A 12,526-nucleotide genomic window follows, 5' to 3' on the forward strand; every position below is an offset into this window, starting at 1 on the left:
AGGCAGTCGCTTAACCAACTGAGCCACCCAGGCGCCCGGTAGAACATGCGACTCTTGATCTCAGGGTCATGAGTTCAAGCCCCATACTGAGAGTAGAGCTTACTTTAAATTAATAAACAGATCGGTAGATAGATATTTTTTAAAAATTTTAAGTGCATCTATAAGTCAATATGAAAAAGAAGTATCACCATGAGAAAAATGAGCACAGGGAATTATAGGTAATTCACAGCTGACTAACCATAAGCAGATGCTACGGTATTAGTATTTTTTAAATGCCAGTTAAACCAATGAACATTTTTTTGTCTATCAAAATGGCAAATACTGCAGTACAGTGATGAGACTACACATAGAAAAAGCAAAGACAACTGTCAAATACTGCTGATGGGTCTCAAATTAATATAATCTTACTGGAAGAAAATTTGATAACATACTGCAAAATTTAATGTGCATAAGAATCTAAGACCCAGAAATCTTACAGTTAGAAATACATGCACAAAGCTACACATCTTGAATATGGATAACCTCTGTTCCTGGCTGAAGGTGAAGCAAAAGTAATCTCTCTTAAGAGGAAAGGAATTCCCTTAAGTTAGGCCCATAGGATTCCTCCAAATTAAAATCCAGCACTATCTCACAGACTACCCTGACAAACCAGCAGACATGCTACTATGACAGAGTCAATAGAAACCAAAAATAAAAGGTTTAGACCTAAAAGTACTACTATCACTGAAACTGTCACAGATAAAATACAGAACAGCGCTGCATAAAATGATTAAAGAATGTGATTGTAAAGATGGGGATAAAATAATCAGGTCTCAGTAAATTTCATATAATGATCAATAATAGCAGCAGCAAACATTTCTATAAGGCTTCATTAGTGCCAGGCACTATTCTAAACATTGACATGTGTTAATTCACTTATTTTTCAAATAACCCTATGAAGTAGGACACTATTATTGTACATTTCACAGATGAAGAAAATGAGGCCCAGACTTGGTAAGAAACTGGCCCAAAATTGTACTATTAAGTTACAGTGCAGGAATTCAAACCCAGAGCTGTGGCTTCAGAGTCCGTTATCACTATATAGAGCTATAGGCAGAGCTATCATAAAGTGCATGATCTCTATTAGGTATTTAAAAGTTCAAAACAGAAACATAAAATATATATATTTTTTCTAAAGACCTTATTTTTAATTAATCTCTACACCCACTGGGGGGCTTGAAGCCCCAACCATGAAATCAAGAATCACATGTTCTACACACTGATCCAGCCAGGTGCCCCCAAATCCCAATATGTATCTTTAAATTTTTTATTTAAATTCAATTTAATTAACCTATACTGTATCATTAGTTTTAGAGGCAGAATTTAGTAATTCATCAGTTGCCTACAACACCCAAAGCTCATTAAATCAAGTGCCCTCCTTAATGCCCATCACGCAATTACCTCCCCTCCAGCAACCCTCAGTTTGTTTCCTAGAGTTAAGAGTCTCTTATGGTTTGCCTCCCTCTCTGTTTTCGTCTTATTTTTCCTTCCCTTCCCCTATGTTCATCTGTTTTGTTTCTTAAATTCCACATATGAGTGAAATCTTATGGTATTTGTCTTTCTCTGACTGACTTATTTCATTTAGCATAATACCCTCTAGTTCCACCCACATCGTTGCAAATGGCAAGATTTCATTCTTTTTGATGGGAAAGTAATATTCCATTGTATATATACACCACTTCTTTATCCATTCATCTGTCGATGGACATCTGGGCTCTTAACATAGTTTGGCTATTGTGGACACCGCTGCTATAAACACTGGGTGCATGTGCCCCCTTCGAATCACTATGTTTGTATCCTTTGGGTAAATACCTAGCAGTGCAGTTTCTGGGTCATAGGGTAGCTTTACTTTTAACTTTCTGAGGAACCTCCATACTGTTTTCCAGAATGGCTGCACCAGTTTGCTTTTCCACCAACAGTGCAAGAGTGTTCCCCTTTCTCCCCATCCTTGCCAACATCTGTTGTTTCCTGAGTTGTTCCTTTTAGCCATTCTGACAGGTGTGAGGTGGTATCTCATTGTGCTTTTGATTTGTATTTCCCTGATACCGAGTGATATTAAGCAATTTTTTTCATGTGTCTGTTGGCCATCTGTAGGTCTTCTGCCCACTTCTTGACTGGATTTTTTTGGTTTTCTTGGGTGTTGACTTTGGTAAGTTCTTTATAGAATTTTGGATACTAGACCTTTATCTGATAAGACATTTGCAAATATCTTTTCCCATTCCATAGGTTGCCTTTTAGTTTTGTCGACGGCTTCCTTTACCATGCAAAACCTTTTATCTTGATGAAGTCCCAATAGTTCATTTTTGCTTTTGTTTCTCTTGCCTTTTGAGACGTGTCTAGCAAGAAGCTGCTGCAGCCGAGGTTAAAGAGGTTGCTGCCTGTGATCTCTAGGATTTTGATGGATTCAGATTCCTGTCTCACATTCAGGTCTTTCAACCATTTTGAGTTTACTTTTGTGTATGGTGTAAGAAAGTGGTCCAGTTTCATTCTTCTGCATATACCTGTCAAATTTTCCCAAAAATTCCTATATATTTTAAGAAAATTTTTAAGACTTCAAAGTAACTCCTGGGATAAAGAAAAAATCACAATAAAATATTTTAAAACTTCTCAAATTGAATTATTATTTTTTAAGATTTATATATTTGACAGAGAGATAGCAAGAGAGGGAACACAAGCAGGAGGACGGGCAGAGGGAGAGGGAGAAGGAGGCTCCCCGCTGAGCAAGGAGCCCGACGTGGGGTTCAATCCCAGGACCCTGGGATCATGACCTGAGCTGAAGGCAGACCCTTAACGACTGAGCCACCAAGGCACCCCCAATTGAATGATATTAAAAAAGCATTTGAGAGATGAAGGTAAATGTCCCCAAAACTGAAATAGTACCAAAATATATAAAATGAAAAGTAAAGGTTTCAACATTCAAACCCTGGTTTCCTACCAAAGATGACATTTTGGGGCACCTGGGTGGCTCAGTCGTTAAGCATCTGCCTTCAGCTCAGGTCATGATCCCAGGGTCCTGGGAGCAAGCCCCGCATCGGCCTCCCCGCTCCGCGAGAAGCCTGCTTCTCCCTCTCCCACTCCCCCTGCTTGTGTTCCCTCTCTCGCTGTATCTATCTCTGTCAAATGAATAAATAAAATCTTTAAAAAAAAATGACATTTTTAATTTGAATAAATGAAATAACAATATACATGCCAATTGTATTTTGTCTTTTGTTTCACTGAGTATCTTGAACTACTTTCCAAACTATCACCTACAAAGCTACCTCTTTCTTTTTAAAAAGCTGTACCATGGGGAGCTTGGCTGGCTCAGTCGTTAAGCGTCTGCCTTCGGCTCAGGTCATGATCCCAGGGTCCTGGGATCGAGACCCACATCAGGCTCCCTGCTCATTGGGAAGCCTGCTTCTCCCTCTCCCACTCCCCCTGCTTGTGTTCCCTCTCTCTCTCTGTCAAATAAATAAATAAAATCTTCAAAAAAAATAAAAAATAAAAAGCTGTACCTTATTCCAACATATGTACCATGATTCATTTAATCAGACACCCCGCCGTAAGTGGTTACTATGTTTTGGTTTGCATAAACAATGTTGCAATGGCTCCAGGGACTGCGAGCAGCATCATAGTTCTGCTCTCCCATATGACTGATGAAACGATAGTGTCAGCATTCCCTGAATAGTTTTCACTATTTGTGCATTCATTTTGTACCTTTACATTGGAGTCAAACTTCAGTTAAAATTTTAAAAAAATAAATTTTTTTAAAGTAAGCTCTACGCCCAGTGTGGTGCTTGAACTCATGATCCGGAGATCAAGAGTTGCACGCTCCACCAACTGAGCCAGCCAGGTGCCCCATTAAAATTTTAACTTAACTCCGTAAGAGAGACCGAGAAATAGTTGTGAATTATTCTGATCTATTATTGATCAAATAGTGACAGAGGATATTTTTATGTGCCTCACACAAACTGGTTCATTTCTAGAATTTAAAGTTTAAGTCCTCTAATTTTGGTAAAGTTGACTTTGTTTTATTTATTTTTATTTATTTATTTTATTTTGGGGGGTTTTTTTGTTTTATTTATTTTATTTGTTTTTATTTTTATTTTTTATTTTATATTTTTGTTTTATTTATTTAATTTGTTTTATTTTTCCCACTTTAGGTATTCTATCATATTATACTTAAAATCTGAGCTATGTTCTTTTTTTAATTGAATCTGGGATGTAAAACTGTATGATACACCCTATTTTACTACAGTTAAAACAAATTATACCAATGTAAACTAAAAAAGATTTCAGGTGAATTATCTAATTTAGTTTTACATTTGTTTTACACAAAATGTACAGATTCTTCCACACATTTAAAAAATACTCATTGTGAGGGCGCCTGGATTGCTCAGTTAAGCATCCAACTCATGATTTTGGCTTAGGTCATGATCTCAAGGATTGTGGGATCAAGCCCTGATTTGGGCTCTGAGCTCAGTGGAGAGTCGGCTTGAGATTCTCTCTCTCTTCCTCTGCCCCTCCTCCTCGCACGGGCACGTGCTCCCTCCCTCCCTCTCTGAAATAAATAAATATTTTTAAGAATATATAAATAAATAAATAAATAAAATTTAAAAAAGAATTCTTGGGAGTCTGGGAGCGCCTGGCTGGCTCAGTCAGTGGAGCATGCAACTCTAAATCTTGGGGTCGTGCGTTCAAGCACATGTTGGGTGTAGAGATTGCTTAAAAATAAAAATCTTTAAAAAAAAAAAAGGAAAGGAGGGCGCCTGGGTGGCTCAGTTGGTTAAGTGACTGCCTTTGGCTCAGGTCATGATCCTGGAGTCCCAGGATCGAGTCCCGCATCGGGCTCCCTGCTTGGCAGGGAGTCTGCTTCTCCCTCTGACCCTCCTCCCTCTCATGCTCTCTGTCTCTCATTCTCTCTCTCTCAAATAAATAAATAAAATCTTTAAAAAAAAAAAAAGAAAGGAAAGGAAAGGAAAAAGAATTCTTGAAATCCAACACTTGCCTTTCTGGGATTGATTTAAATTTTAATTACAGTGCTTTTTGGAAAATTATGCTACATGATGGAGATGTAGAAGCATTTCCAGTCCTGCAGGAGCTGTGGCTCAGATGTCCTGGCACCTGCAGAGAGCAGAACCTATCTAATTTGTTCCTGCTACCCAAGAAGACGCTTAAGTGAGTTGTAAGGCAGGAGGGGAAATGATTTAAAGATTACCAGGCACAATATAAGCAATAAAATGTAAAAACCTAATCTACAAGTTGCTGGGGGTGCCAGCTTCTTTGCCTTATTGTCCTCCTTGTGCATTTTTCTTAGAGGCAATATCTGCCATAAACTGAGCATACCCTTTGATCATCAATTCCACTGCCCAAGGTTAAAAATATTCATAAATCACATAAACACTTATAAAAGATATACTAATATGCCAAACCCAGAGCTCGATTCTCATGACACTGAGGATCATGACCTGAGCTGAAATCGAGAGTCAGATGCTTAACTTGACTGAGCCACCAGGCAGCTATCTTACTTACTTTTTAATAAATAATTTTGTAAAATCAAAAAACAAAAAAATAAAGCAGTCTGAAAATATTATTAATTCTGTTCTCACACTTAATAGTTTGGAAGTGTCTGGAACATATAAATGGGTACAGAATAACTAATCCTTGGGGCACCTGGGTGGCTCAGTCATTAAGCGTCTGCCCTCGGCTCAGGTCATGATCCCAGGGTCCTGGGATTGAGTCCCACATTCGGCTCCTTCCTCAGGGAGGAGCCTGCTTCTCCCTCTGCTTGCCATGCTTCCTGCTTGTGCTCTCTCTCTGTCAAATAAATAAATAAAATCTTAAAAAAAAAGTTGTAAGAATTGGGATGGTAAACATCTCAGCAGCAGAATAGAAGTTAAAAGATGTGCAGCAATGCTGACAAAATTCAAAAGATTTTTAAAATTTTTTTTTTAATTTTTTAAAGATTTTATTTATTTATTTGACAGAGAGAGAGAGACAGCGAGAGAGGGAACACAAGCAGGGGGAGTGGGAGAGGGAACACAAGCAGGGGGAGTGGGAGAGGGAGAAGCAGGCTTCCTGCCGAGCGGGGAGCCTGATGTGGGGCTCGATCCCAGAACCCTGGGACCATGACCTGAGCCGAAGGCAGACGCTTAACGACTGAGCCACCCAGGCACCCCAAGGCTACTCAATTTCTTTAGGCACCAACCCACCCATCTCCTGCTGGAACATAGGTGGGGCTGGGAGGAAGGAAGTTGTGGTGACAGAAATATGCCTTTCTACTAGCATTCTGGAAGTCAAGAAGAAGGATCACTATTAGTATTTATATTTTTCTTGATTTCCCTGATTTCAGTACACTGCCTCATTATCTGCCATCAGCCATAAGTGGTATCTCTGAGTTTGAAGTCCGTACGTAATTTCACCTCAAAAATAAACCACCTATTTCTTGCTAGAGTGAGGCATCAAACTGCTTCTTATTAACTTCCAAAAAAAGTTCTTCTTTTCAACCCTAGGCTTCACCCTTCCCCACTACGATACATGATGTCTGCTATTCTTGATTCTTTCTGGTGTTCTGCAGCCCTAGCTGGCTTGCTTATTATTGGCATCTGTTGCTCAGCATCCAGTTTTCATCAAAATTTCTTGACACTGCTTGCCCATCTGTTGTCTTCCTTGTTTTCTTCACCCTTATGGATCTAATCCTTTGGATTTCCATATTCCCACCTTAGTGGGATTTCAGAGGGAGCAGGAAAAAAGGGTCAGTTTGGCATGTTTCATTATGAGTCCTTTTACTTTTCCGTACACAGAAATAAGACATAAATAATGCTGGACAAAACAACCTATTGTCAGAAAAAGAACGAAACCACAAAACAGCTGATGAATTTCAAACACAGAGTTGACAAATTAAGATGCAGAACCAAAGTCTTTGTAAATTAACTTACTTGTGTGGAGCCTGTCAGACCTCTGGAATGACTTCTTCCCCAAGCCCAGCAAGGGATTTTCCACTTGAACTGAACAAGAATAACTAGAGTTTGAGTTTTGAGGGCTGCTTGACTGCCCATCAGATGGCTTTCCTTCCCATATTGCTAAGAGAAAAAATATATCAAAGACTGGTGACACTGAGGTTATAGATAGAAATCAATCAATTAAATCATTCAACACAAACTAAAAGGAGTTACGTATGATGCAATGTGACCCTGCAAATGCGTTTTGAGTCTGCAAATTCAGAGTTAAAAAGTAAAATAAAATCACTTCCTTCTCCCCAGCACATTATTTGCTTCTGGTGGTAAATTTCCTTCCTAACAAAAATGCAAAGTTCTGCAAGATACCATTTAAATTTGGCAGGCCTATATAATCAGCTAGTATCAAAATGAATTGTGTGATAAAATACAAAGCCTGTTTCTAATCTGGGTTAGATGAAAAACAAAACAAAACAAACAACAACATCAAAAATCCAAAGGCTGTGTTTATATCCAATGGAAACTCAAATGTAGCCTATGTTCTTAGGAAAACTTATCTTTACAGGAGAGAACTGGTGAAGAGTTTAGTCTGAGTGTCTTGACAACATCAGCTTTGTAAGGTCACTGATTAGAGGCGTCCAAATATTACTAGGTTAGACATCTTGAAAGTCAGTCATTGATTCCATTCTAACATGCAAATCTCGCCGATTTATTTTTTCACAACTATGTGATGGATGATTCTGCATAAATTTTCCCATTTATCCTGAAAAGATTTATACTGATGATCTGGCAGTAATAGACTACGTAAATAAACCCAGTAATTACAAAATAAATGATAAGGTATACAAATTAGAAAAACAGCATAAAAATTCTGGAAAAAGAAATTTCCATTGAAAAGACCCCAAGTCTGCCTACCAGGTTTGGCAGGTAGAGAGTCACTGGTTGCTTTGACAGTCTTCAGAGAGAGAGGCTGGTTGGAGGAGATGGACATGCTCGGCCTGCACTGCTGTTGCTGCTTCTTCTGCTGTTGCTGTTTTAGAGCCTATAAAAAGCAAACTGACTATAAGCAACAAAATAACATCATTTTTTAGTAATTAATAACAGGAAGTGAATGACCGCTTTTTAAGTGGTGAGAAGCATGATGACCATCCCATTTCTTTGAAAGCTATCAAAGTAAACAAAAATTTAATTGAAACCAATTAAATACAAGGCCAAAATGATACTTAAGAGTCTACATATTTTTGGGCAGTATTACTCTTGTGTATAGATGTGAGAATCAGTCACAAACATTTTTAGAACTTAAAAATCACCAGTAAGGCATGGACTTCCCATACTTGTAGCAGCAGAAACTTAGAGGTTTCTAATCATTTCTGGAAATAAAATTCTAAGCCCTTGACCAAACAGAGTCCCATTTGCATTGGCTCTATGTAGAAATATAAATATTTAGCTTACGTCTATTTCAGAGATGATACATTTGAACAATTGGTGTTAAATAACTATTTGATTCTGATCTCCTATAAGAGCAGTAAGATTTGGCCCAATGACCAAATCCTCAGTAATTTACAGCAACACAATAAATAGAAGGGAAAGAAAGTTACAAAACACTGGTTCTAAGAATAGTATAATTTCTTCTGGCTATTTCAGCATATTTTTATTTCTATAATGTTTCTAGTTCATAGAATACACTAAACTATTTAGAATGAATAAGATGACAACTTCCCAGAGTTTAGTCATGAAAATATATGAAGGCACCTTTTTCTTTTTTTAAGATTTTATTTATTTATTTGACAGAGAGAGAGAGAGAGAGTGGCAGGCAGAGGGAGAGGGAGAAGCAGGCTTCCCACTGAGCAGGGAGCCCAATGTGGGGCTCAATCCCAGGACGCTAGGACCATGACTTGAGCCCAAGGCAGCCGCTTAACCGACTGAACCACAGGGGCGCCCCTGAAGGCAACTTTTTAACTCAAGGTTTAAAAAAAAAAAAGACACAGAAACTAAGAAAGTAAAACTACATTTCAGGAGAAGGCTGGACATCTATGACCTTGCTAAATTGCCAATTTAAGCTTTAACCATCAAGACTATCATGCAAAAAAGTGTGAAATAACTGGCTACTTGGTTCCCATTGCCTCTTCACCCTCATCTCTGGCTATGTTATATAGACACGGTGCAACAACTAATCTTGACCTAAGCTACCAAAGGAAAGAATGAACTGAGTGAGTCAGGGACCTAACTTACATTCACCTACAACATTTTTAACAGCCAAGGCAGGAGCACAATGTATAAAAAACTGTCAGTGTTGTCTGATCACTGATACAGCTTATCTCTCATTCTCTGCAATCAGAACATAAAATCCTGGGTGGCAGCCACTGGGTCTTTCCTTGTCACAATATCCAGATCATTCTAGGTTAATCCAAAATTTAATAGAACCATTTGCTCTCATCTATTCCTGCTGTGATGGTGTAAATTCAGACACATGATAGAAACAGAGTAACTTATAGCCTCTCTATTTAAGAACTGTACTCAGTTTTTTCCTCCCTCAGTAGTTTATGAACTCTGTTCCTAATTCTATTTTAAAATAAAAAAAAACAACAACAACCTTCATTGTTGTAAAGGATAACTTATATTGAAGTAATTTTTCTCACCTAACACTATAAAAAACATACATTGGAGGCAAGGTCTTACTTTACATACCAACAACCTAACTTACATACTTTTTCATACTGGTATTCTTTAAAGAAAATACATTCAACTCTTGGGATTATAGGAGTATAATACAGGAGTAGTAAACATGTCATGCATTATCTAACAAAGTTTAGGAAAATACATGCCTTTTTCCTGTGGAAGGAAGCATCTTATACTTCTTAAAATCTTTCAAAAAATTTATAAAAATACAACTGCTATGAGATTATCCAGGCACACAGCAATAAATCCTATCAAATTTCTGAAACTCTTTTAATAAAAGTGCTTTTGCTTTAAATACTTCTTTTAATACGTTAAGGCCTAAATAACTTTTAAAATTTCAATTACATAATACATGATTATATCTTTACCATTTAATTCAAACATAAAGTTAAACTCTCTTGACCACCACTCAGTCTTGCCCCTAATCTTCAGAGATAACTACAGTCAATTTATTTTTCTTTATTGAGTTTTTTTTTACGTGTTTCTATTAAAAATATAATATTGTGGGGCGCCTGGGTGGCTCAGTCGTTAAGCGTCTGCCTTTGGTTCAGGTCATGATCCCAGGGTCCTGGGATCGAGCCCCGCATTGGGAAGCCTGCTTCTCCCTCTCCCACTCCCCCTGCTTGTGTTCCCTCTCTCACAGTCTCTCTCTCTCTCTGTCAAATAAATAAATAAAATCTTTAAATATATATGTGTATATATATAATATTGTTTTGTAGGTATGGGTTTATTTTTGTCAATGGTATCACGCTCTACATGTTGTAATACAACTTAATTTTAGGGATTCAACATTATACTGTGGTGATGCTTCCAGGTCAATATACATAAAACAAACACATTACAAACTTCTAATCTTGCATATACAAATGGCATCATTTACGAAGGAATCCCTTAATTGATATATATTTGGTTACTTGCAAGTTTTTGCTATTACAAACTTGAATGCAAATATTTTTCTGTGTGTGTGTGTGTAACTGGTATGGATATTTGTATTTCTCTATCCTAAGTTCCAAAATGTTCAAATGCTTAGTCATGGGGTATGTGCCTTCACAATTTTAATAATCACAAGATTTCTTTCCAAAGTACAATAATTTATATTCCACCAGCAAACTACCAGTAGCCACACACTTGCCAATGCCTGATAATTAAGTTCTTCAGTTTATACTAATCTGAGGAAAAAAGTAGTCTGTAATGTTCAGTTATTAGTGAATCTGTATTTATTGACCATTTGCATTTCAAAAAAAAAAGTTCTTTGAAAAGCCCAATAACACAGACCAATGGCAAGTAGCACTGGGGACATTATAAGTGAACAACACTGAGGAACAAAAAAGAAACATAAAGGAATGCTACTACAACTTCATGCAAATATTTTTAAAAATCATAAATGAAATGGACCATTTTCTAAGAGAAATAAATATCCAAAATTAAGAAAAAGATTTTTTCTAAAATTAGTTCAAAAAGCAGGAATCAAATCAGATCAGTAACAGATGAAACTGACGTGCTAAGAAAACAATTCTATAATTGTTTTCCAAAAATCTAGAAAAATGCAGAGAGCTACTCAACTTATTTTATAATGCTAGAACCATCCTGATTCCAAAATTGTACAAGAATTGTAAAAGAAAACAGCAAAATCCAAGCAGAAATCTTAAAAAAGAAAAATCCAGGGCGCCTGGGTGGCTCAGTTGGTTAAGCAACTGCCTTCGGCTCAGGTCATGATCCTGGAGTCCCAGGATCGAGTCTCGCATCGGGCTCCCTGCTCAGTGGGGAGTCTGCTTCTCCCTCTGACCCTCCCCCCTCTCATGTGCTCTCTCTCTCTCTCATTCTCTCTCTCAAACAGATAAATAAAATCTTTAAAAGAAAAAAAAGAAAAATCCATAACATATTAAAAAATATGGAACAAACATGTAGAGTTTATTCCCGAAAGCTAAGTATATGTTAACATTAGAAAATCTAGCCATGGGGGCGCCTGGGTGGCTCAGTTGTTAAGCGTCTGCCTTTGGCTCGGGCCATGATCTCAGGGTCCTGGGATCAAGCCCCGCATCGGGCTCCCTGCTCAGCGGGAAGCCTGCTTCTCCCTCTCCCACTCCCCCTGCTTGTGTTCCCTCTCTCGCTCTATCTCTCTCTGTCAAATAAATAAAATCTTTAAAAAAAAAAAAAAAAAATCTAGCCATGGAAGTCTGTATATTAGCAAATTTAAAGAGAAAAGCTACCTGATCATCTCCATAAATGCTGAAGAAAACAAAGCCAAAAAGTTCAATACCTATTCATAATTTAACCACAAACATGTACACAAACAAAAACCGCTTAGCAAATTAGGAATAAAGAGCTTTTAAAATGTGATAAAAAGGGGTGCCTGGGTGGCTCAGTCATTAAGGGTCTGCCTTCAGCTCAGGTCATGATCCCAGGGTCCTGGGATCAAGCCCCGCATCGGGCTCCCTGCTCCACAGGAAGCCTGCTTCTCCTTCTCCCACTCCCCCTGCTTGTGTTCCGTCTCTCGCTGTCTCTCTCTGTCAAGTAAATAAACAAAATCTTAAAAAAAAAAAAAAGATAAAAAGACTAGCTACCACAAACCTATAGCACACAAGTACATAAATTATTAAATCCAAAGTGGGAAACTGCATGAAATTTTTCCTTAAAAGGACCTAATGCCCTTTTAAGAAATTTTCAATGACTTCTAGAATCATGAATTTTTAATGTAGGAGGTAAGACTTGGTAAACACAGACTAGCATGATTACCTGCTTTAGTGCCTTCTTGCTGTGCTTCTGTGATGGAGAAATGACTTTACCTGCTGGAATGGTAGGTGATGGGCAGCCTGACTGGGGAGAAGATGGCTGTGACAGTCTAGACGATACTAGTGGGGAGAAAAATGACA

At 37.8% G+C, this 12,526-nt stretch overlaps 1 protein-coding gene across 5 annotated transcripts in view; it reads right to left on the minus strand.

The window, feature by feature from the left end:
* ASXL2 (ASXL transcriptional regulator 2) overlaps positions 1–12,526 on the minus strand; it is a 148,956-nt gene that overhangs the window by 26,906 nt on the left and 109,524 nt on the right. For all 5 annotated transcript variants that reach the window (XM_064571951.1, XM_045884223.3, XM_064571953.1 and 2 more), the window contains 3 exons: positions 12,390–12,505; positions 7,890–8,016; positions 6,957–7,100 (listed from right to left, as the gene is read on the minus strand). In XM_064571951.1, coding sequence (XP_064428021.1) covers positions 6,957–7,100; positions 7,890–8,016; positions 12,390–12,505 — 387 coding nt within the window. The remainder of the gene's footprint in view (positions 1–6,956; positions 7,101–7,889; positions 8,017–12,389; positions 12,506–12,526) is intronic.

Source organism: Mirounga angustirostris, unplaced genomic scaffold (genome assembly GCF_029215605.1).
Source record: "Mirounga angustirostris isolate CCGP_5_RB_7025 unplaced genomic scaffold, mMirAng1.0.hap1 SCAF_10, whole genome shotgun sequence".
NCBI lineage: Eukaryota > Metazoa > Chordata > Mammalia > Carnivora > Phocidae > Mirounga > Mirounga angustirostris.